General features: G+C 37.0%; 1 protein-coding gene across 1 annotated transcript in view; it reads right to left on the bottom strand.

Moving 5' to 3' along the window:
* Positions 1-253: 253 nt before the first annotated feature.
* NBAS (NBAS subunit of NRZ tethering complex) overlaps positions 254-27,081 on the bottom strand; it is a 183,715-nt gene continuing 156,887 nt past the window's right edge. Inside the window, exons 49-52 of the mRNA XM_055809968.1 lie at positions 21,999-22,138; positions 15,352-15,496; positions 8,693-8,821; positions 254-1,061 (exon numbers count right to left, since the gene is read on the bottom strand). Of these exons, the coding sequence (XP_055665943.1) occupies positions 786-1,061; positions 8,693-8,821; positions 15,352-15,496; positions 21,999-22,138 (690 nt within the window). The 3' untranslated portion in view covers positions 254-785. The remainder of the gene's footprint in view (positions 1,062-8,692; positions 8,822-15,351; positions 15,497-21,998; positions 22,139-27,081) is intronic.

Here is a 27,081-nt window from a genome sequence, read left to right as displayed (position 1 = left end):
CTCAGGAAAAATGTAAGTAAAATACTTTGAAAGTGTATTCACAAAAGGTATCAACAAGTGCTTAGGATTTGAGATGGCGCTTCCCAAATTGTGGAGAGAAAAGCCTCAAAGACTAGAACTGTCTTCAAGCACAGAAAAATTCAGCTTGTCCTTATGACTAAGCATCGCTAAGGAGAGGCAGGAATTACAGAAGAAGGGGCCATATAAAGAAAACATTTAGCTGTCTAAAAGGAGGAAAGAAAAGAGTCCACAATGAATGTAAAATATTTTATTTATTGCAAACAAAAGCTGGATAGCAACATTGCACAATACCAAATTTTAAGCTTTTGAAATTCTCAGAAATTATTCTTCATTGTGATTTCTTTTTTGCACCATATATCTTTATAGTTATATTTTTACATTAGCTTTACATTATGACAAGAGTAAATTACAGAAATTAAGACAAAGTCTATATAATCTGCCAGCTTACTAATGTTTCATTTATATGTCAGCGTGTAACCATTTAACATTTCGATCTGAAAGGATTACCAGATTCAACGCTTTGCTAGTCATAACAGAATGATACGATCCACACCAATAATTTTTTTAAACTATTAAAAGTATATGGGAATTCACTGTGTCCTTATTTCAGCTGCGACAGAGAAACCAGAACACACTGCAAGTGTGCTGTTCTTATTTTGTACAAAACATAGGTAATAACTATGTTACTTCACTAGAACAACAATTTCTCCCTTTTGTGTAAGATCTCCAGCAAAAAGGCAGACAAATGCATAAATCCAGCATTTTTAGATCCAATGCTGAATAGCCTGGAGGGCAGTAGTGAAAGTCCTGAGTGCTGGATGAGTCCCTCGATGAGACATCAAGAGGGACCCAGCCTCTGCATTGAACCCTGCTTCTTTAAGTTGTTTTGCTATTTCCTCTACATCCCAGCCTCCCTCTCCGTGGTTAGCCAGTAAGTGGTCAATAAGGTGAGGATAGAAAGCAGTAGATATGCACTTCACCACTAATTTGGCATTGAGGAGCAAGGTAAGTATTTCAGCATCGCAATTGAAATCATCAACCTATGAAGAAAGAAAAATCTAAAGTAATTAAAAACTACCAGATACATCCATCAACCAGAACATGTCATGACTGTTCTAACTGCACAGCACGACCTTGAAAGAGAGATGAGTATTCCACACGGATTAACAACAGGGATACATGCTTTGCATATGTCGGAAAATGTAAAGGTATGTCTTTAATAGTTTCTGTCACAATAATGTAAATATTTGACCTGCATAAAATCAGGCAATAAGGATGCTTAGCAACCTGGCTAGGATTTAAAGAACAGCTTTATAGACTTTTCACAAGTTCTTAGCCCCAGTGCAGAACAGACTACGCCACTTACCTCCATATCAAGAATGACACTCTGAGGAAGGTCAGAGCAGAGAGTGTATTAATTTTTGGTCACCTTATATTAACACAATATGTTACATACCACATATTAATATGATAGGCAACATTTGCAGACCCAGCGAGATTTCCCAGAGTTTCAGCATTCACAGAAAGAATGAGATTTTCAGAAGAATACAACTTTTAGAAGGAAACATTCTTAAAAGATGTAGAGTACAGAGCTGCTTCCTCTGTGAGACACCCTGGATGCCTCAGAAAAATGTGGTTCCTTGAGAGCAAGTATCCTCTTGAAAGTCTTGTCTATAGCCTTACGAATAACACTACAGAATACTTCAAATTCTATTTCTGTTGATCTTGACATGTCTTTCCTGGGTTCCCTGAAATGCAGTGTTGTTTTAATCAGCTTAGGTGACTTACCACTTCAAGAAGTGCAATAAAAAAATATACTGGCCAAAGGAGGGATAGATAATAGTCAGTTTTCAATGACTATATCCTATCAAGTTAGAAATAAATTAATCAAATTATGCTACATTCACAAAACAACCTCTCAGTTTAAAAAAAAAAAAATCTGTCTGATTAGCTTCTGGTTTTATTTTCTGTAAAATTGATGTATTATCTTACATGGTTGGTACCAGCAAGCAATGAAGACTCTCTGATCCAGTGATTTGGTACCCTTGAAGACCAATTAAACTGCTACACAGGACTACAGAATGTGGCTAGATTTGGAACTGAGACTTGACAGCTGAAATTAAGCAATTTTTAACCCTAATTAGCATCACAAAATTTTTAACCCTGATTCGTTTCAGGACAGCATTTAAAGTTTCCTTGTCTCTCTGTTTTAGTTCAAAGTGAAACAGCGCAGAGCTTTGCTTTCCCATAATCATGTGCAATGCGCTCCATCGACCCCTTGCGCTGCTGCACGCTGCAACAAGCACTCCTTATAACCCGATTCTCTGTCCCACAAAGTTTCCACACCCATTTCTTAGTAACATGTAACAGTGTCAGTTTGCACTTGTGGGGTGGGTTTTGTAATTATTTTCCAGAAAGATCGAACAGAACAATAATCTATTAGTCTAGAAAACCAAATGTCCTGGTAAAAACAAACAAACAAACAAAACAACAAAACAAAACAACAAAACAAAACAAATAAACCCAACCAACCAAACAACCAAAACAACTCTTACCTACTCAAGACACGTAACACTGTGAGATATCAAGCACGCCATTTAACATGGATCATCTACTGCGGGAGACTACTCCCTCCCATTTTCCTATACAGGTAGTCAAACCAGAAACAGGATGTTCAAAGCATGTATCAGCAAAAGTACGTGATTTTCTCTTGAATGCATGGAATTCCAAGACTCCCAAGGTTTGGCATCTTATTTGGAGGAATCACCATTACATTTCCATGTAGAAGAACACAGAGTTCATGAGGAAATACCAGGTAGCTCCTTGCACTGAAGTGGGTAAGAAATCTGCAGCTAGCTTCAGGGGAAAGAACTTCCTCTGAAGTAACAACAAATTCTTTTAGAAGAAGGATCTTTTTTGCACATAAACATTAGTTGAAACATCCAATTAAGACAACTACTAAAAAGCAACGTTACCATTCCTGTGTTAAAAAGCTGCTGCTTCTGGGCAGACAGCAGAGGTAGGATCTTATCAATGAGTCACTGATCTGCCTGCATATGAAAAGCCCTTGCTATCCCAAGACCCTAACTAAGCCTTAAAACACTGGTTCCACCAAAGTTTATCGCTGATCCCAGAAACACTGTTCCAGCAATATGGGATGCAGCTGACTGCAGTTTAAGCAAGTCTCAGAGGTGCAAGTGTCTTCCGCACAAATGAACACACAAGCACTTTCCATATTGTGTGAACATGTGAATAAACTATAAACCACAATAATGACAAACTCAGAGTATATATGATGGAGAAAAATCATTATGCCCATCTAGACTTCCATGCTAAGGGTGCTAAATTTTTCATTGGTGTAAAATGTGTTACTTCTGGAAGGCTTAAATGGGAGCAGCTTTAGTTTTTCATATCCATTTCTCCTTCAGTAGGATTTGACAGCGCAGATTTAGCATGATGCCCGCACACAATGCACACATGTACAAGTAAAAGAACTAATGGAGTTAATTACACTGAGGAGAGGAACTCCAAACTTTTTTTCCTTTGACTTACATATCTCTTTGGGTTTTGGCTGAAATCTACTTTCAAGATGTAAGCATTCATGCAGTATCTCTGTTGACTAGCTCACTCCTTTAGACTGTGATGATCAATACCCTTCCCTGCTAGAGACATACATATTCATCTAGAAAGTGAGATGGTATAGAAACAGATTATTGCAACAGATGTACTCATTTCTACTGAAGCAGCGCTACGGCACTCTGCTTCAAATAAGGCCTGTGCATTTTATCAAATGTCTCTTTCATGCAGAATTTATAAATGGATCTGCATCTACAGATGGAAAACCACGTCTCAGAGCAAGGTTTCTGTCAACAGAAGTGAGGACCCACTTACGCTCTTTCTCCACGAGTCCTAAACTCTTTCTGCACATCTTCAGCAGGATGGGAAGAAGCCTCATCCCAGACTGCTAAGTGCTGCTTTTAGAGAGGGTGGGGGATTCAAGCTGTTCCCCTGCACAGCCTGTACTGACCCCTGCGCTGATTGCTGTATTTCTGAATCAGAATGGCAGTTTGTGTCTTACACTGAACTTGGTGCTGTCGGTGCATAATTAGTAAGGGCTAAGCATGCCTGCCTGGGGCTTTGCCATCAGCACACTAATATTATGAACTGCAAATAGGCTCAGGCTTGAGGCGTCAGCTCTACCAAGGCAGCAGGTCCCCTGGGCGTGCAGAGACAGGGAGCCTGCAGGTTTTAAGAAAGCCTGTGTGTGAAATAGGTCGGTGAAGATCCGTTTTGCTACAGGTGGCACCTCTTCTGACGCACTCGGAAGAGGAACTTAAGACATGTAAAAGGCTTCACTTATAAATCACTGAGGCCTCCACAAATCCACATGATCATGAATGCATATCAGCATCCAGTGTTCTTTCTGCTTGCTAATACAGCCTACACGGCCAATGTACTTATACTTGCTATGATGCAGCATATCTTGCGGGGGCGGGGGGGGAACCCCTCCTCCTACAGTGAGAAATTCAGATAAGCAAGAGCAGGTCAGGTGTTATCTTTTGCTTAACTAAGAGGCAAGTCGGGGTCTGGGCAATTCCCCATCAGCATTGTTTGTGCAGGGATCTAGAGATTCTGCTATTAGCAAACAGACAGTATTTCATCCATAACTTATGCATTATAAAATCCATTCATTAAGAAATATGGATACTAATGGGAAGATAAGAGCTGCTGCTGATGTAACAGCAGAAAAGAACTGAACCTGCTACTTCCCTAAATATTAGCTCTCTGCTACTACTGGAGATAAAAATGCTTTTTGTTTATTTTCTTATTGGAGTCTACAGCTATAGGACAAATAAATATGGGGAGAGAAGAAAACAGAGAGATTATAAATAAAGTCTAGAAAAAACAAACTAAAGAAAGATATTTCACCATAATTACTGTTAGCTTACATTAGCTTATATACACATAATGCAACAAGATTTCTTTTAAAAGGTAAGCCACATCAAGTGAGTAGCCACAAATGGCATAAGACACTGGAGAACACTGGAAATTCCATTATTTCACATTCTTTATGATTTTTCATATTAAATTTTTCAATAAATCATGTTGCAAAGGTGGTATCAGTACTTCATCTAAAGTATAGTATGCAAATGGAGCTAAGGTATTGTTTTAGATTAACTAAAAAAAAAAATCTAGCTCTAATTTCTATTAAAGCCTTGACTGAAGAAGTATTTTCGCTGATTATATTAGCCCCATTAGTAAGCTGTTTTAACAGTACAACTACCAACAGGTAACAGAATATTTACTTGCTCTGTCAGAAGTATAAAAATCACTTTTGAAGATAACCCAGTGAACAGACAACACTGAAACCCTTCCCAAAAACAATCTGACTCTTAAGAGCAAACTGAGCCCTATTGGCAGTAATAAACTTATTTAAGGAAACCAATTTTTAAAATTATTCACACACCACAGAGTAAGTATAGTTATTTCTGTTACCCAAAAAAGACAAGTGACAGTTTATAAAAAGATACGCAATAAAAAGAGAGGTCTGCAATTCCAAAAAAGCTTACACAAAAATCTTGGTTGTTTTATTACAGGCAAAAGCTATACAATTCTTAGTATCAGCACTTCAGCATCATCCTTAACTGTAAACATCCATAAAGCTGTCAGCAACATACAACAAATGGCTAACTAATACATCCTATCAGCAAGCCAGTGCTGTATTTTTCTCACAGCCATGTTTGTGAGCCGTGTTTGCATTATGTCAGGGAATCAATGGCTATGTTTTCCCTTTGCCAGATGTTATTTGTCCTTTTCCTGTTTAATGTAAGCAGAAATGGGCTTCCTATGAAAAATTCATTAAGAATTCTACAAAGAACATTAACAGGCCGAATACTGTTTTTAAAACGCAAATAGTATGCATACAAAATTATACTGGAGAAACAACATTGACACAGCTAAGCAATATATGCACTTTTAGTACAACACCAACTAATGTAATCATAAGAGATGCATATACAACAAGGAGTAAGAGATACTTTTCCAAACAACGGAAGAACAGCTTTTAAATTTAGCATGGCACTCTTCTGTACTAGTTGCTTTTCTAACACTGGCAGTGGAATGTTACATTCAAGGTACTGGCTAAGCTCTTTGCCCAATGTAATGAAGTCAATAAGTAAATTTTCATTGACTTAGGATGAAGCATTAGACCAAAGCTAAATGTTCTGAAACTTCTAAGTTATTTAGCAGTCTTACAGAACTATGCACTCAAATTAGTCATGAACTTAAAAGGAAAAATTAGAACAGCTTATCAAGCTGTCTCCTGCATAAGGCAGCCAAAAAGAAAATTATTTACGCCTGCACAGGTGTACAAAGTGCTTTATATTAGTAAAAAGATAATATGGTTCCTGGTCTCAAAACTCCAACATAAAGTAACCAACCTAGGGTGTACAAAACCAAAAGTTGTAGCATTTTAGAACAAAAAGGGCAGTTACGAGAGCAATACAATCAGTAACCATTCAGAAAGTGCTACTACGCAGAATTATGCTTTAAAATTAGTTAAATATAATGTACTTGGACACAAATTCCCACTGGCAAGCTTCAGAGCGAGTCACACAGCAGCTTCCACCATAACAAAAAAGTCAGTTTTGAAAGGTTAACAAGAACATGTAAGTGAGAAAGTGCATACATCCATCAGATCTCTGCTTGCTTTTCAGTGAGAACTTCTTGTTTAAAAACAGTTACAAAAAAAGCCTTGTTTTGCAGACACAATCTGAAATTGCAGGTGGTAAAAGAAAACTATCAAAAAAATTCAGAGATTATTATATTGGTGATTAATATTTATAAAATTATGTTCTGCATAAAATTTGTGGTTTATTTATATAAAGAAAAGGGAACAGGCACATCTTCATAAAAACCTGTGGTTCTTTACTGAAAATGCCAAACTGAACTAGGAAATACTCCAAGTTCATATTGGATGCCAACTATGGCATTGGAAATTTCATACAAGCAGATACGTATTATGTATGATACACCCTGCCATCTTCCATGCTACCATTTTAAATGTTCATAGAGAACAGGTTAAAAAAGCTGGTACTTCATCTATTTTGGTAGCCAAGTCCTTTGGAAGGAAAAATAGCAGTGTCTGAGATGGAGCCTGTGCTTCCAGATCTGTTGCTTCTCTGGCTGGTCCTCACTGCTGTGTTCTAGAAAGGAGATAAATCCTTTCTCAAAGTATTCAATGGTTACAAAAAGATAAAGATTCTGGAATACAATGTGTGGCATAATAAGGAGACACAGCACATAAGCAGGAATAAATGAGGAGGACAGACTTAAGGGAGAATCCAGGGTAAGAGCAGGATGTAGAATTATCTTTTCTAGGCAACAGAAGATGGTGTGAAAGTAGGGAATAGGATTGCACCATTTGTTGCAACCAAGGAATCTGAAAAATTTTTATCATTCATATAACTAGAGCAGAGGGCCTGCCCTAGAAGGCTTATGCAGAAATAGGGGCATGTTTGCCACTTTTGTGCATCTTGGAAAAGAATTACAATTTCAATCTGAATTCCTACAATTCACAATTTAAAAGCTTTTGTGTTTGGGGATGCTTATTTTTAAAAGATATACACAGTTCCATTTTTGTTCCCATATGGGCAGTTTCATTTTGAAGTAGCAGATGGGAAATTTATGACAAATTGTTATTTTATATTGAAATACGCAACCAAGAGCTCCTTAAGATATGGTGCAGCTGGGAAATATTAGAGATGAGGTTTTTTTTTACTTAGATATTATAATTCTGGAAATGTTCAATGCAGTTAATTTAGCCAGACAAGAAAGCCATTCCCTTTCATATAAAGGTCTCAGACAATACCTCCCTTCTCTTTTGTTGTGGTAGAATGCCAGATCATAAGCCATAGCTAACATACACTCTAAGGAAGTCAAGTTGTACACGCACAAGTTCAATTAAGAGCTTCAAGAAGTTTTAAACACAGCTCAGTTTTCAAAAGATAAGATAAAAATATAATGCTTTTGTCTAGGAGACTAGCTTTCATCTTTTTAGTTATTCCTTCTTAATTGAAAAGTTAATATGGGAGGGGAGTAATGTAACTTTATATAACATAAAAACTACAGTCATGTCTGTTAGTTCTTGTCCAAAGAAAACAAGATAGCCTTTAGGTGGTTTTTTTCCCCCAGAAACTTTGCTACAGTATCAAACAAAACCTGTTTAGAATTGCATGAAAGTCCCCAAACATACCATCTTGCATTTCAACTTTTCCACAAGAACCCATGATGTAACAGCTCTCCACGTGTATATAAACTGCCAGGTTTGCCAGAAACAAACTCATCTGCTGTACTATTATCACTTTAAAAAAACCCAAAGTGCTAAAATATTAACAGAGATAACAATCTACTTTATATAACAGAATAATTTCTGCTCTACCACACTGACTCAAAATACCATATTAGATAAAGGAAGTACTATGAGTTTTAATCACCTCAAATATATATAAAAGATCTTAGTAGCCCTGTGTTACTACTCACCATGGAGACAATAGCTGTGGAAACTTTTTATAATGATAAGGGTCTCAATAGTCTCTGCTTACTGTATGAAGATAAAAGAGCCAATTTATTACCTCGAACTCTGAAAGGTGGTTAATTCAACTGCTCATACCTTAGCAACAGCTGTTATCTGCTCCAGTGCCACAGCGTGAAGATCTTGATCTTTGCTTTCTACCAGCAGTTTCAGGGATGGCAGCAGAAGGGACTGGTTAAGCAGCAGTGAACATAATTCTTTTATACACTGAAAATAAAAATAAACTCATTTGGTGAGTACCTCTGGAGATACTAACACCATCATTCACACTAAAATTTATGAAAATTCTATGTCAAATGCAAAATGAGAACCAAACTTCTACAACAAATTAACTCCCTGTTGGAAATAACTCTTCAGAAACTTGAAAGGACAAATCTAAAACAAAGTGGAATGCAGGGTTATAAGTGCAACATTTGTTATATTAAGACAAGGCAGGTACTGAATCACCATTACAACCCAGAGTTTTACTGTAAGAACAACACGGCAATCACAGCTTTCTGTGGGACTAATATATTTATGCTTACTGGAATACTGCAAAGCTCAGGAAGAAACTTAACAGACACCTGCGATATTTCTGTAACTCAATTATGCAAGGAAATAACAGTACATACCAGAGTTCAATCTTTCGAAATTTTATGCTGTTTTTATACATGATTAAAGGTTAGCAAATTCAATTTTCTTTATTCATCTGATTTGTCATGGTTTGTAATATAGCGCTAATTTAGCATCATAAATCTTCTACAAAAAGAAACTGACCAGAGAAATGTCTTTTAAAAAACAAACAAACAAAGTCCCACAACAAACCTACTGTGCATTTCCAAATCTTTAACCTGGCCTTCAGTTAAAACAAATAAACGAAACATCCTACATGTAACTTGTGGGCTGGGGTTTGTTGGTTTTGGTTTTTTTTTTTCCCTCAGCATTGCAGTGATTTATTCATTTATACATAAAAAAGTACTTCAACTAACAAAACCCGTTATAAATCAAATTATAACTTCCATTTCCCTTTTTGCCATTTCCAAGACTTTAGGTCATTTGTCACAACTGCTTTCCAATGAAGCTCATCAGAGATGTCCCATGTTCCAGGACAAATTACATTAAATGCTTTGGATATTGTATGGTGATCACCTTGAAAATGGTTTCCAACTCTTAGAGGTGCGCTCTGTTTCACTCCAACATTTGGAGAGCAATTGTCAAAGGAGGTCATCTGCTAAATATTAAGCTGAGAGTATGCAAGTCATGTATTTTTTTTATACCTTTTGCAGTTTAATGACAAGAGTAACAATTTGATGACCAAGACGCAACCACACCTTCAGCAGCATGGTTTTAGTAGCTGTGCACCTAAAAGCCTAAAAATTATTTGAAGATGAGGAGACATTAAATGCTTTGACTGTAATGTACTGCAGAGATACCTGGCCTTGCTTGGCACAGGGAGCTCCCTCTTCACGTTGATCAGTCTTTTCTAAATTTATACCTTCAAGAAACACTGCCTAAAAGGCTATATCCTATCACACTGAGCTCTGAGTCACTGAGGCAAGGCTTGTTCTCTTACCCAAACTTGTTCCTTTAAACTTGTATTGTGTACCACTACTAATTGCTGATGTTTTTAGTGAAAGATACGATACAGGATCACGGAACAAAAAGGTTAAATTAGCATTAAGCTCTGACTGATCAGTCACATGCTTATTAAAACTTCTGATAATTTAATATTCCATTGTATTTGAGCAGTGCACTACCATTCCAGCAAACTTACTGAATGGTAGAGATTCATTCTGTGTCTCTCTTTCTTGAAAATGTGTATCCACAGCAAAAAATGCAACTTATGTTCAGAAAAATAAATTCTGAGAGTCATAAGATATATAACCTCAGAAAACAGAAATTTTACCATGCTTGCTAACTTATTCTGTCTGAAAGCCTTTCAAAACTAACTGGAGAAGCAGTAACATATGAAATAAGTCATAACTATAAAAAGGCTCTCTAAAAGAACCCCAAATCATATTTTGGGATTGTAGGAGGAAGAAAAGGAAACCACACAAATTGTAAAATGTAACTAGGTACTGTACATTTTTAAAGCAAGAAGGCAGGGAAAGAAAAGATACAGATGTTGCATCAGTTTGCTGTCTCAATGAGCTGCTTTAAAAAAAAAAGAAAAATTAGATCTCTCAGCAAGCAAATGCAATAATACAGACATTAACATTGCTATTTTCAAAGCAACAGCATTTAACTCCCATGATATGCCTGCATTTTGTTTTCTTCTTAGATGCTTCATAATATACTCTAGTACTGGTTACATGTTCTAATGGGGTTGTTCTAACAATCTGCCTTGCTCACCACAGAGGCATAAAAGGCCTCCACATAAGGAAACACATGCTTAGCTATCCAGTTAACTTCTGTTTATCTTAGAACAATTATATTTTGAAGCCAAAGGTCATTAGCTTTCATGTAGGTACCACTCGGATGACTTGAGTAACTTTGTGCCTGATGATAACATGTCTAGCAAACATATCCAGTCTTAACTACAAAAATATTTCAGTATAGAGAATCCATAATCTCTCTTGAAGGAGAAATAACACATTCCAAAAGTTATTTTTACTTACTGTCAAAATATCATGTCTTATGCTAAAATTTCAAATGGTATAAATTAAATTCAATTGGTTCTTGTTACACCTTTCTTTGTAAAACAAGATTTTTAGTAGCTTGTGTTCTATCTAAAAATATCTGCAGAGTACAATCAATAACCTCTCAATCTCTGGTAAGATAATGCACTGCACTCCTTCAGTCTTCAAGATATTTTCATCTGTGCACTAATTTTTGCAGGTTCTCTCTTTTGCCCCTCATTTTTCTATGCGCTCTTGAAATGCAGCTATACTAACAGGGTATTTTACTTTAATGCCAGTCTCGCATGGAGAAGGGTACTTCTTATCCACTCTTCTTCACTTGATATCTCGTAAGGTAAGGCTGCACTTCCTCTGTTTTGCTTATGACACTACTTTGTGATTAATGACATACTGATATATTTTTTAAAATATTAACGAAAAGCCAAGAAAAGCAAAATGCTAAATACCTTTTTTGCTTTAATTCTTATTAAAATGTCAGGCAGACGAACAGCTAACAGTTGACGATAATAGTAACGGGTGAGAGTACAGCACTGAAAATTCAGCCTACAAAAAAAAAAATCACCCCCAAACACCTAAAGAAATAATAAATCAAGTAAAGCGATATCACCCTCCAGACAGGTTATAAAAGACTGGAAAAGAGAAATACAGTCTGTCTTTCAAGCAGGCACACAAGGGGAAAAGATATTGTAGACCTATCAGATACTCCCCGTTCATGAAAGCCATCAAAACATAAAATGAAAAACTAACCAAAAAAAGTGTATGGAAGTATGTTCCCACAGGGCCCTGCAACAGGTTCTACAGTTAGGAATAAGGCCATCACTATGGCACATTTTGACTTTAGCAAGACTTTGAAAACGTCACATGAAACACTCACTGTGCTCTGCACCAGGGAAATAAGGCACCAGGGAAATAAGGTGTAGGATAACGTGGTCCAGCATGCAAAATCTTGGAGTGGCCTCAATCTCTTTTTCCACAGGAAGGGAGTGGACAACTTGCCAAGCACTGAATACTGAACAGTACAACTAACTCCTCGTATCTCTGCCAGAAATGACTGCACTGCTGCACTGGACAGAAATTGGAAATCCAGCCCTAGGCAGCAAGCCACCACCCACAGCACTTCTCAGAGCAACACAAGTGGCTTTCTTTTCTGCAATAAGCACTCAAAAGCCTTTGAGTGTCTGCCTGCCTGCAGTGAGAGGCTGTGCTAAGAGAGGCCATGATCTTACCTGCGAGAGGGACAGGAAAGTCCTAATTCAAAATCTGGAATAGCACGATTTAGCTGAAACCTTTCTAAGATAACTTTTCTGTCTAGGTAGGTGGCTACCAATGGTTCACTGTGACACCAGTGAGGCATATTAAGCGGATTTCATAGAAATCTGTTTTGGGTCCAGTATTCAGTATTTTCATGGATGGCTTGAAGGGCTGGATAATGAGTAGTACAAACAGCATTGTGTCTGGAGAGGCTCAAAGCAGACTGAAGGGCAGCATTTAAATTCAAAATTATCTGAACAAAATGAACAGGGACAACTGTGAACAAAGAAAAACATATAATGTAAACTCACAGATAAAAACAGGAACTAGATACATAAATAGAAACAAGGAGACCAATTGGCTGCTACGTTATTCTCAGAGATAAGCATCTTATGGCTACTAGGACCACAGGGTGACTACAGATAAGAGACTAGATGCATTCTCCCACTGAGGTGTTTATGTTAACTGGCATATGATGCATAGTTTGATAGAAAAACATGAGATATTCAGGAGTCACACTTTAACAGTTGCTGGGGGGAGAAGGATTTGCCCCTTTCTAAAGAGATTAATCAGACAGTCCAAACACATGTGCCTTCCAAGCAAATAAAACAATGCTTATTTCAATTAAGAGGAATGGAAAAAACTATCCACTGAATAGTGTAAATAAAATAAAAACAAACCAAAACCCCCACACGCAGACAAAAAACAAACCACACACACAGATACAAAGATTAAAGCTACGCAGCTCTCCAAAAGACATTAAAAAAAAGAACTTGGCTATAAAAAAATTAGGAAGACCAGCAGGAAGTAGAATAAAGGAAGAGAGAAACCTTTTTGGTTACATCCAAAGAAACAGTTTTCCTTACTTCTAGACCATCATGACTTGAAGTTAAATGTTTTTTCCATCACAACCTTTGGACTTCAGAATGGCATATGTTATTCATGGTGATAAATTGATATCTCTGTTTTTAGAATACCATCATTCTACGTCTTTCTTAATCAGTGTATTTATTGAAATGTGAAGTAATCTAAACAGGTTAATTGTCAGTAATCAGATTTTCATCTTATTCAGCCACGTGGTTTCAGCTCTCCAATTTGTGCACTTAAGTAATGCAGCCGTGCATACAAATAAGTTACTTAAATTTATCCATGTCATTCCCCCTCTTCCCAAGTAGAGATTGAAAGCAATCAACCTTGTTTGTAGATAACTGTACAATTACACACTTTAGAGCAACTCCTCCTGTTGCTGTATAGCAATCTGTTCATAGAAAAGGTATATTTTACATTGGTGAAGGTAGTTTATGCTTGAGGACCAGAACACCCTCATACTGTACCTGTATATTCACACCTACATGGAAGGCTCTTCCAACACCCTGTACCATTAAAAAAGGAAGGCACCTCCAAACAAAGCTGCCAACCAATACCAAAACTGTCTGCAAACAGGGACTTATGGAGTTCAAGAAAAAGTTTACTCAATGAAGTGAGCAAATCATGACCTATTCTTGAGCAGAACTCTTGGTGAACTGACTTGCTGTATGACAGTGACTCTCAGTGGGATCTGTCTTCCTGGATCATTGAGCTGAGGTAGAAAATCCTACTTTCACAAAGTTTGACTGCTCCTGGGCACAAGTAAGACCATGAGTTTACAAGCTATGATGCACCATTCAATACCTTATAAAGAAAAGCTACATATAATTACACCATTTCCAGGGATAGAGACCTGCCTTCCACCAAAAACTTTTGGTGGAATGAACTAATTAATTTATGTATTTACCATTTCAGCTTACTGACACTTTCCAGAATCACATTTTACATAGATTTTGAACTTGACTCAAATCAGTCTGTTGGACTACTTAAAAAACCCACATCCCCACCTGTCTGTATTTTAAACAGAATGTGTTGTTTCTATTCTGCTTCTAGTCTTAACATCAGCTGTTTTCCCAGCAGAGTGTGATTGCGTTAAGATAAAGGATTAATCAGCCTTCTAAAAATATGCACGACTACTCTGAAGTTGTGCAAAGTTTATTAAGCATTTCTCCAATCTGTCTTCATTAATATACAATGTTTATGTACAAAATGCTTCAATAATTTTATACTTAAAAGATGCTTGTCTTGAAGTATGCATACATAGTTAAGGAAGATAGAACACCATGATTATTACAAAGCAATTACTTGTTGTTATTATTATGTTTTTTCAATTTCCAACACATTTTGCAAGGATTCCTCACTAAACCTTTACGCATTTATTAGTAGAGAAAATTACCGATAATTTAATTAACAGCTTTTGCCACACTGACTTCAATAACAATACACTACTAAAGACTTTCTACAAGTATGTCAAAGAATAATTTATACTGGAACAGACCTCTAAAGGACAGCCAATCCAACCAGCCTTCAATCAAAGCAAGTCCAACAAGATCCAATTGCCTGTGACATAATCCAGTCAAGTTCTGAATACATGCAAGGATGGAAACTCCATGTCTCTTCTAGGCATCCACCTGCTCTAATGTTTCAAAATTTTAATGATGAAAAACATTTTCCTTATATGTAATGTGAGTTTTTGGTGATGTAACTTATCTCTATTGCCTCTTGTCCTAGCACTGAACATCTCTGAGAAGAGGCTAGCTCCATCTCCTCTGCATGTTTCCTCATCTGCATATTTAAAGACAGCAATATGATCTCCCTCAGCCATCTCTTCTTAAAACAGAATGAACCCAGCATTCTCAGCCTCTTTGCATCTTTTGCGCTCCAGCCCCGTAATCATCTTGCTAGCTCTCTACCAAACTTGATCCAGTATGGCAACATCCTTCTTGTAGCTGGGACCCCAAAACAGGACTCGTATCCATGACACCCAGAGTTAAAACTTACCTTGACAGGGAGCATGTGCTTTGTTTCATACAAAGAACGGCAGATTTTCAAAATTTCGTTTCCTGTGTTCTCCTTTTCCTCAGGTGGGCATCTCTGTAGCATAACAGTCCCCAGCTTCACCCAGGGATTATCATTTGTGCACAATCTGCCCAGAAAAAACAGAGATGTAAATAGAATATAAATATACATACACTCCTCCACCGTTTTCTGTAGGTTTTTTTTCTTTTTTTAGCATGTGTGAGTTAGAGAGAGGAAAAAGTTTTGAGACAAGTTACCATCATGATGCCATCATTCTTTCAATGCAGCAAAGAAGCTTTAAGTGTTTTTGAGTTATGACATGCTGTTACAATCCCTGAGGAATCACACACCAGATAAATATTGATCAGACTGGAATAACATAGGAACAGCTCCTCCTGGCTTCACACCAGCTGATTTCCCAAGCAGAATGGTATCAAGGGAGGGGTGACAGGAATCCAGAATTCCTAATTTTGTTTGCTTTGATCACATTCCAACAGCATCTGTTTCTCAAGTATCTGTCTCTTGCTTCTCAGTGGAGAAAATATTTCCGAGATTCAAATTCTAATTTTCAGGTTCGACAAGTACAAACAAAAATAAACTTTTTATATAGCCCATCCAAACAGGGTAGGAGAGTGGAAGTACATGCATCTGTTGTTCTTGTCCGCTACTAGGTATGGACACAGATACATTTATTTCACATATTTAAAACGTTCTTTTCATTCCACACAGAACTTTATGCCATGTCACTGTTACACAGTCAGACTTAAACAGACAGCAGACAGTAGATACAAGTACATTTTATCACGCATGATGGCAAAGGCAATGTTTCTTGGCCTACAGCCCCTGTTTGCTAGATCATGGAGCTGCTTGCCTACTTTTGATAGGGATAGGTGTACTTGGTAGGACTGGATGCACTGACAGAACTGGGTAGCAGACCAGGGCTTTTAAATGACAACGTGAAATTTAACACTGGAATACATCCACACTGCCATTTTCCTAATGTGAATTAAGGTAATGCATTTGAATTCCTTTCTACAATGAGCTAAAATCATGCACAATCCCATCTTAGACTGTGATTATATTAAGCCACAGTAACACAAACACTATGTTCATCTGTGCATAAACTTAAGGCGGCACAAAAGGTAGTTTAAAAATCACTCCACCAATCTCTTTGGCCATTAATCAGCATCCCAAAGATATGGAAAACTTTTCATTTTAGCTTGAAGGAAAAAGAAAAAAAAATAATCACAGCAAGACCAAATCTGGCAGGTTGGTCTTACAATTTAGAGTAAATTAAGATACTCAGCTAGCACATACAGGAAGGAGCAGTAAAATGCTGTCAAAGCACTGCTTTTCAAAGATATTATTTAGCAGCAATCATTGAAAGTAACACATTAATATCACTGTAAATTGAGTCCATAAATAGAGTCTGTTGGATTGACATATACTAAGGAATAGGTCTGACAGCTCTGGAGAGGACAACCACCAGTATCTGCTATTTCATGTATAAAAGCTATCTCCTCCTCATCTTCCACTTCAAAATGTATGTAAAGGAATAAAACCAGCTCCACATGAAGCTGATGTTATATCCTATTGTGAAAACCATACAGAGATGCTAGGAGTGGGTAACTTTGAATGCAAATTAAATATAAGTCATTGTCTGTATTCATTCTGACAACTTAATTGAGCCTTTCCATCAGTCACAGTCACTGAGCACAGAGCTGCCACAAATCAGGCTGGGAACAGCAGAGCTCTTCCTCTCCTTTCCCTCCAACCTGATGGGTCGAACCCAAAGATGCCAGCTTATTCAACAAGCAGAACATGATACACTTAATCTGTGAACCCCTAGAAACTTCAGAAGAAAAAAATGCCTGCAACTCCTTCGTTGGCACTGGCTAAATTGATAGTTCCTGCTATGTGATCCATCTCTTGCTTAAAGGCATAAACAGTCATAATGAATTTCCATTTTTATAGCTGCTGCCTCCAGAGTACATTAAGAAAACCTGTAAGAATTTCCCATTAGAAAAAGAAAAGAAAACAACAACAAAATCACACTACTAAACACAGAAGTCAGAAATAACCAGAAAGATGGAAGGCAATCAAGGCTTGCCACATGCAGGTTTATTTCAGTAAAGGATCAGATATATACATTACATCAATAAAGCTTTTCTCCACACAATTCCTTACAACTATTTCAAATACTTGTGTGATCTATTAACAAATACCCATTATCTTCTGTATCTAAATAAAAACAATATTCAGTTACCAAAGATTTGACACCTACAGGTAAAATTTAGTTTTCTTCTCTCCTGGATTTTACCTTAGTTCAACTATGGTTAAAAAAAAAAGAAAAAAAAAAAGGCTTTTTTTCAACATGAAAAAAAGTAATTATTTAAAAAACTCAGCATGAACACATTATTTTTTTTTGCCCAGAACCAAAACAAGGGAATTTTTAATTAAGTTTAAAAAAGAAAAGTGAACTAAGCTATTGAGTCCCTAAAAGCAGGTCTTTTTTAATTCCAAAAAAAGCTAGCCTTTTTTTAATTCCAAAACACCTTATCAATACTTAATTAAAATTAATATTAAAAAATGCCTTTTGAATGTAGGTAGGCAGCAAGTTCCAAAGAACTGCAGAGCTTCAGGTAGTGTCAATAATTTTTTTAAAAAATATCTTCATGAAATGCTTAAAATGACATCTGACTATGAGACACCTAGGCAGAAAAGCATCGATGCATAACAAGAGTGTGAAAATAAAATTTTAAAAGTAAATTGGTTTGAGTGCTGACTGAAACATCCAAGCTACCTCTTTGTTTCCTCACAGTCATCATGGCATATTATGCTATGAAGAGAAACAAATTTGCAGGTGAATAATGAGTTTTATTATAGCTGGAGTGTTTTAAAACACATGAACTCAAAAAACCTCCGAAACATTAAAAAGCACAGAGGTCATAAGAGTTCTTTAAGAAATAAAAATCTACTAAAAAAGAAAAAATCCCAAACTTAAGTTCTTTTACTCCTTCTTCCTTTTGAGCCTTCACAGAATGTAAATTGTAAATTTTCTAGCTTTACATTCCAGTATATGTATTAGATATTTACAGTTAGGTTGAAACCCAAAATTCTAAGTATTCAGATGACTCAGACTTAAAGTCCCCAGTTCTTGCACATATCATGCCATTGTTGCTAACTGACTGAAGCCGAGAAGGAAAAAGTAAGTAAAGATTAAACAAAAATCTTAATACGTATGACTAAACAACTGGCTTATCTGCTCATAGTTTTCCCCTTTGCTCAAGGATTTCTTAATACAACATCTTTTAAAATGAGACTGTGGAAAAGTACTTCCTGCTCCTCACTCCAAGCCAGCCAGCAAGGTAGGTTTTTCAGGAACACAACTTCAGGAACATAGCTGTAAAAAACCCTAGGCTGGTAAGCATAATTGAATGCTGTTAACATGGAAATACACAACAGAAGCAGAAGAAGGAAGAATGACCAATGTAAGAAGAGAAGAGCTCAGAGCAGACCTTATACCCTAAAGGAGTTATGATACAGGTGATGTAAATATTTTGCACAAATTTTCAGACTGCACAGATCTTGGAACTAAGAGGTATCCCACCCCTGAAATTTAATCCATTGTTAGTTGTGAAAACAAATCACATTTAATCATTAATTTGTTTTCTCTTCTTCAATTGAGGAAGTCAGCATGAAGGAACAGAACACCAAGTGGGAGATAAAATTAAATATTTTTTAATTTCCTCTGTAGCAGTAGACAAGAACTACCTATATATAAGAAGTGTTCTCCTTTCACAAAATCTTTAGTCTTTCTGTTCGACATAAGGAAAAAGAATTTTGCTAATTGCAGTAATATTTCACTTGACAATCTGTTCCATAAGTTTAACGCTTCATTATTTTTTTAACCTCAAACACTACCTTAAAGTTTGACAGTTCCCACACACTGTGAGGCATCCAATTTTTCATTACAATTAAAACAAAACTAGAAAGAAAAGTTGGAATATGAATTTCTGACAGATCAAACAGCAGTCCTCATACTACTTAATGTACAGAAAAAAAATCTTTAGCTCTTAAAAGCATCACAAAGAATTTAAGATTTATGCTCATCCAGAAACTACAAACAAACTACAGGCTTGAAGGTGAAAAACCCTTACAGATCACCTTCTATATGGAGCAGTTCTCTACACTACACAAAAGAGTTACTTAAGACTTAATTTTCCTGACATATCAATGCACATAACTTTGGGGAGCGTAGTCCTCAGGTAAAAAGAGTCTATAATTCAATTACTTTGGAGTATTGATATAAGCATAATTTAATGTCTCTAACATAATGATCATCAGATATAACATGGCACATTGTACTAGATAGCAAAAAAATTATTATTGCTCTCCTTGAAAGATATGTGACTTTTACCTCATAAGATTAAATGAATGCTTTTATCTTAGAAGTGATTATGTTATAGAATAACAACTAACATTTTTTTACTTCTAAACTTGTTCAAAGTCACAGAAAAAAACCCAAAGAACTGGTAAATAATAATGTAGTTAAGATGTTCCAAATTAACATCTCCAACAAATACCCATTCTAATGGGTACAATGCTGAAGTTCTAAGTAATTATTTTAATTTAAAATTCTTGAGATGGTCTTTATTCTTTACTTCTGAATACTCCACTTACAGACAGAAAGAACAGATAGTGGATCCAGAAAAGAGAAGCACCACTGCTTGGTACCGTTACCCTCACAGACCTCTTGCAGACTGACTGGCACAGCTATCCGAACACTAATTTCCAAATGTTTTTCTGCATTCTCCAAATGTAACTTGGAATGGAAAAAACAGTCAGAAATTTCAATTCCTTTTTATGGATTTTGTACATACTGACAAAAATAAGAGCAAAATAAATACTTTAAACTAAAACAGATTTAGTAGTAAAACTATCCTGTGCAACAGTTCAGGCAAAAAAATCGTTTTCTGTCTCTTCCATGAAACATACTACATACGTATACATAGTTTTTACAAGAAACTGTTCCGATTCAATTCTGCTTTAACGAAACCATTTATTCTTCCTAGTGTGACCCTTTCCAAAGCTCATATTCCTCTTCATCATACTTGAATTAATTGACTGAAAACTAGATGATATTATCAAGAAAGAAGACTCCACAGAAATCATTTAGATTGGAAAAGACCTTTAGGATAATGACCCCAAGTGTTAACCCAAATGCCATGTCCATCTTAACCCAAATGCCATGTCCATCTTAAGTGCCACATCTACACATCTTTTGAATACCTCCAGGACAGTGACTCAACCACTTCCCTGGGCAGCCTGTTGCAATGCTTGACCACTCTTTCTGGGAAAAAATGTTTCCTAATGTCCAATCTAAACCTCCCGTGGCGCAACTTGAGGCCATCTCCTCTTGTCCTGCCACTTGCTCCTTGGGACATGAGTCTGACACCCACCTCACTGCAACCTCCTTTCAGGTAGTTGTAGAAAGCAGTAAGGTCCTCCCCAAGCCTCCTTTTCTCCAGGCTAAAAACCCCAGTTCCCTGAGTTGCTCCTCATGAGACTTGTGCTCCAGACCCTTCACCAGCTTCATTGCCCGTCTCTGGACTTGCTCCAGAGCACCTCTACGTCCCTCTTGCAGTGAGAAGCCCAAAGCTGAACACAGTGTGCAAGGTGCAGCCTCACCAGTGCCAAGTACAGGGGGACAGTCACTTGCCTAGTCCTGCTGGCCACACTGTTTCTGACATGAGCCAGGATGCTGTTGGCCTTCTGGGCCACCTGGGCACACTGACAGCTCATGTTGAGCTGGCCGTCAACCAGCACCCCCAGGTACTTTTCCTCCAGGCAGCTTTCCAGCCACTCTTCCCCAGCCTGTAGCACTGCATGGGGTTGTTGTGACCTAAGTGCCAGACCTGGCACTGAGCCCGGTTGAATCTCATACCATTGGCCTCAGCCCATCAGTCCAGCCTGTCCAGATCCCTCTGCAGAGCCTTCCTACTCTCAAGCAGATCAACACTTCCACCCAGCTTGGTGTCATCTGCAAACATACTGAGGGTGCACTCAATCCCCTTCTCCACATCACTGATAAAGATATTAAACAGAACTGGCCCCAATACTCAGCCCTGGGGAACACCACTTGTGACTGGCTGCCAACTGTATTTAACTCCATTCTCCACCACTCTTTGGGCTCAACCACCCAGACAGTTTTTCACCTAGTGCAGAGTACACCCATCCAGGCCATGACCAGCCAAGTTTCTCCAGGAAAATGCAGTGGGAAATGGTGTCAAAGACTTTACTAAGGTCCAGGTAGACAACATCCACAGCCTTTCCCTCATCCACTGAGTGCGTCAGCTTGTCATAGAAGGAGATCAGGTTTGTCAAGCAGGACCTGCCATTCCTAACCCCATGCTGACTGGGCCTGATCCCTCACTTGTTCTGTATGTGCCACGTGGTGGCACTCAAGATTGTCTGCTCCATAACATTAGCTAGCACTGAGGGCAGGCTGACAGGTCTGTAGTTCCCCAGATCCTCCTTCTAAGCCCTTCTTGTAAATAGGCATCACATTTACTAACCTCAACTCAAAACCTTCAAACTCTTATTATATGTTTTGAAGAAATGCTCACCCATTGCTCATATCCATCGGCGGCCAAGCTTGAAGCAGTAAAACCAAGTGCTGAAACTCAGATGGACTGTGACTAGACTCCAGAAGTTCCAGGAAGAGATCATACCTCTTTTCTTCATTTTCAATATCTTTTATCTCTACCTGGAAAAAAAACCCCAAAACAACAAAACACTCAAATGATTTTTTTGTTGGTGGTGTTTTTTTTAAGATATCAATTATTTAAAAGCAATTAGCAAACTATCTGTAAGGACATCACTGTTTTAAAACAATGTAGGAACACAGTGAACGTAATTTCCCCAGAAACAGTTTCTTGCCTTGCTTTTTCAATTACATACAAATAAAGCAGAAGAGTACACAAATGATGGGGAATGACTTAGGTGTACGTTCCTAAAACAATATACCCCACACAAGTACATTCATTGATTAGTTCTGAGGATCTTATGTCTGTGATTCTTCAAACAACCAAAAATTCCTTAAGTTTCCTCTTCTAAACATACAGACATATACACACACATATTTTTAAAGAATGAGTATGTCTAGTGCTTCCCTTTCTCACCTGAGAAAATTCAAGTTTTATCTGAATTTACAGCACCTAATCTTTTCTCCCATAGGGAAGAGCCCTGAAAGAGGATTCTAAATTAATTTACTCAGCAAAGAACACTTGCTGACAAGCACTGTAATATTTCTCTGTATAGGTGTTTGAACCTAAGAAAAACAAAAACCCATGCCCCATCAGCCAGCCACCAGACAACTTATCTCAGAAAAAGTGTCCATCTAAGTTTAAAAGCTGCAGCTTCTGCCAGAACTTGAAATCAATTCAGTTGATGACAGGTTCTTTTACAGATAATTATTGCTTGCAGTCTGCATGGTAAAAAAGTGCAAGGTAAAAGGTCTGACTGTTGAAGGAAGGTTGCTATAAATGAGAACCAACTTGCTACTAAATGAGAAGCAGCTTCTGCTTAACAGTTTGGCTATCACACTAGGAGGGCTTTCACAAATGGAATAGGTAATCACTGTTTATTTGACATACAAAAGTGCTTGGGAGTTTAAAAATAATCTGTTACAATAACAAGGTAGCTTACTCTGTGTTATTAACACATTCTAACGCTGAAATGTTCTTTCGAAGTTTGAAAAGTTCCAGAATATCATACGCTTCAGTTTCATCTTATAATTCTGCTGAAGATACACAGCATTAACTGTTAACTTTTCTGTTTCAGTCCAAGAAGTTCTAAGACATCAAACATGGACAAAGTTTTCCTTACTTCTGCGGCTACTCTGAAAGATTACAGATCACATTCCCATCTTTTGAAAGTAACTCTGATACATCAAGGCCAAATTTTTGAAAAGAGGTTGGAAAACAAAGATTACTGATGCATTTATTGAGTTGCCTACATAATTTGTGACTTCAAAATATTTAGCATTGAAAAACTGTTTGCTTCTGTCTCCAGAGTACATCTGAAAGGACTGTATACTAAAACATTTTAGAGAGTGAAGAAATGTTTCTGAGATCTGTCCATTTAAAATACTTTCCTGTTCTGCAAATGTCACACAGCACATATCTGTTACCCACTTGCAATAACCCTACATTCCATCTATACTTGTTAATACAAAACATTGCAATCCTCAATATTTAAATCACAAGGCTGAACAGAGAAGGGAGAACAAGAAAGGGTAAAAGGGACATAAGATATGTTAACCTCTAAGGATCAAAAACATTTTGCAATTTAGCAAATGATGTACTATATAGATGAGAGAAGCCCTCTGATTACTTCATCTGTCCCCAAACTCCTTTTTCAGGCAACTAGCTCTTTAAATATTTAAACCAAGTAACTAGCATTCTGGATAGTCCATTGAGTATATTTTAGTATATCTGCATAAACAGCACGTTACTTCAAAACACAGACTAAAGCAGATCTAATGATAATCATAAAAATGGCAAGAAATGGCGCAGACAATATTAATAGATGAGAAAAGCTGTCACAGAAATTAAGCTATTAGTAGCAGAAGGTAGATGAGAGTAGAGGTAGATCAGACATCCTATTCAACATAACTGAATTCCAGTAATTCTGCCTAATAATGCATCTATACAGACTTGGGTTCACTTTTTTTTTTAATGAGGTTAATTAATCTAACATTATAATCTTGCATTTTGGACAGCTGGATCCTTGCAACATGATTGCTCATAACAAAACACATTAATATGTTTGAAGTAAAATGGAAGAATTAACCTTTTATTCTCAAACATGGGGTGCATTTCTGCAATATTTCTTTCTATAATGGCCTTTTTTCAAGTCACCTACATTTCCCACTAAAAGTAATAAAGTGAACTTTCTACAATATTAATTACTTACAGTTTTTAAAGTAAACTATTGAAAACTCAGGGGGTTTTATGTTTTTTTAAATAGACTTCACTTCCACCTACTGTGAAATAGTTGAGATTATAAAGCTGCAACATAGTGTGTAAGTATGCATGCTTTTAAGAGCGCATGCGGTGATCTAAAATTGCAGCTCTAAAGATAGAGGAAACGGAAGTTTAATGACTTCATAGAATCACAAAATCCTTTAGGGTGGAAAAGACCTTTAAGATCAGTGGGTCCAGCTGTAGGCCTAGTACTGCCAATTCCACCACTAAACCATGTCCTTAAGTGCCACATCTACGTCTTTTAAATACCTCCAGGGGTGGGTAACTCAACCACTTCCCTGGGCAGCCTGTTCATGTGCTTGACAACCCTTTCCAGGAAGAAATGTGTCCCAATATCCAATCTAAACCTCCCATGGAAAAACTTCAAGCTGTTTCCTCTTGTCTTATCACTTATTACCTCAGAGTAATAAGCTACAACAAAACAATACACATAGGAATAAGTTTCTTAAAATTTATATTTACTACACTTATATATGTGTGTGTGGGTATGTATGTGTGTGTGTATATATACACACATGCATACACAGAGAACATGTTTTCCTCTGTATTTCTCTTTCTGAGGCTGAGGGAGAGCATGGTGAGGAAGCAGCCACCTCTCACAGCAGAAACAGATCACACTGTGTTAAAAGGTAGAAATTTCATCTTAACAGAGGTAAAAGCTAGCTGAGATGAAGTTGCCAAGGCTAGTGAAGCCTACTGTTAGCTGTAACAACACAGCAAAAAGATTAAAAATTCTACTTTTAATTGAACGTTCTTTGTAGTGACTCTGAATGATCGATTCAGATGACTGAATGTTGTAGAAATGCTGTGCCCTGTTGCATGCATTACAAGTATGATCATATCTAAACCCATGGTAATGGGATAATACTACTTCAGCTTCCCCCTCCCCCCCCCTTTTTTAAAAAAAAAAAACAAAACCCGAAAACATCCCTCTAAACCACTCAAAGATTAATCATGCAAAGAAAACTTGCCATGAACTGCTCGGAGCCCTGATAGCACAAGTGCCTGTAAAGAAGAATCTGTCACTAAACAGAATAATAAGGCCCATATCCAGGCAGCGAGGAGTACGCTTGAACTTCAGATGATCCCAAAGGAATATGAAAAAAAAAAAGAAAAAAGAAAAGAAACAAGGAAAAAGAAAGCAAGGACTTTCAGTCTTAACAACAGATTTTCTCCATTCTGTCTTGATTTTCCCTAGTTTCATGACTTCTCTTTGGCAGCGGAACACAGCTGCCTTCATGCTTTTCATTAAAATAAAAGGCTGCATAAATATTTACCACAATGGGAAAGCCAATTAGGCAAATTAATTTCAGAAATTATACTTATGATAGATTATAAAACAAAATACAAATTAACTAAAATCAAACCTTATGTTAGACTGTTAAAATACATGATTTCATTATCGAGGGACTACATATGTTTAAAATCAAGAATATGCAACATCTGCATATGCTCATGTTCCTTAAAAAAATATTCAGAAAATTCACAAAGCAACATACAGGCTACACAAACAGCACTGAGTGTTCCTTAAAACTACATTTCATACTACTAGCTGTCTGAACCCATACAAACTCCACTTAATATGTTCTCCTCATCAGCACTTGGCTTTTACATCTTTTACTAGTTTCTTCTGTTACTAGGTACCAGTGGTTAGCATGGCTCTTAAAAGAGTTCTGACTCATCCCATATTATCTCTGCTTAATAATGACAAAAATTAGTCCACCTTTCTCAAATATTGATCAAGACAGAAAATTAACCACAGTTCTGAATGGGAATGCAGACTGCAGCTACAGGCTGTGGCAGCTATGGTATGTCAGAAGTCAGATTTTATTTTTATCTAAGATATATTATTTTGAGTGTCTTTGAGCATGGCCACACAATATACTTCATTGAATTACATGATTTTAGACATCAAACCAGCTATTTTTCCTCAAGTAGTTATGGCCTGCTTACCAGTTGCAGAGACTTGACATGGTGTATGTTCAATCAATCATTTTTACAGGGACAGTCTTGAACTACTGTGTTGAAAAAATTATTGCTGGAGTTCAGTTATTTATCAAAAAATTGGCCAAAATATCTCAGTTCTGACATCATTTTGCTAGTAAGAAGTTACTTCACACAAGATTCCCACAAGTTTTTTTAAAACATTTGGTTGTATATACAAAACGTGAATTATATTGCAAGGGTGCTATTACTGCTAAAGTATAAATAAAAAGAGGGATCTGGCAGTTGGTTGAGATACTTGTAGCCTCTTCAAGAGTACATTGTCTGAGCACTAACATACCCTTCATCTGACTGGCCATCCTGAGCGAACTTGAAAGGCATTTTCTCTGTATCCATATAAAACCCCAAGCTGTTCTGCCTGATGATAGAAACTTTAGAACACTTACACAGTTCTCTTCTATCACAGATTAAATCCTATTATATGCCCAAGATGTTGAAACCAACATGCTTTATCCACTTCCAACGCACAAAGATCTGACTCATCATCTTGTTCTGTAGTTCTGTTATTGCTTTATAGATACTCATTGCATATGACACACAAAAGAGTCCAAACAAAGTCCCTCAAAAGTTTGTTCTGCACCTTTTAAAAATCTAGAATTTTATAAAAAATATAACATGATACACTTGAAGAATGATAAGGTTAAATAAAGCCCTGGAC

The sequence above is a fragment of the Falco peregrinus genome, chromosome 7 (assembly GCF_023634155.1).
Source record: "Falco peregrinus isolate bFalPer1 chromosome 7, bFalPer1.pri, whole genome shotgun sequence".
Classification (NCBI taxonomy): domain Eukaryota; kingdom Metazoa; phylum Chordata; class Aves; order Falconiformes; family Falconidae; genus Falco; species Falco peregrinus.
This window is presented reverse-complemented; position numbering and strand designations above follow the sequence as displayed.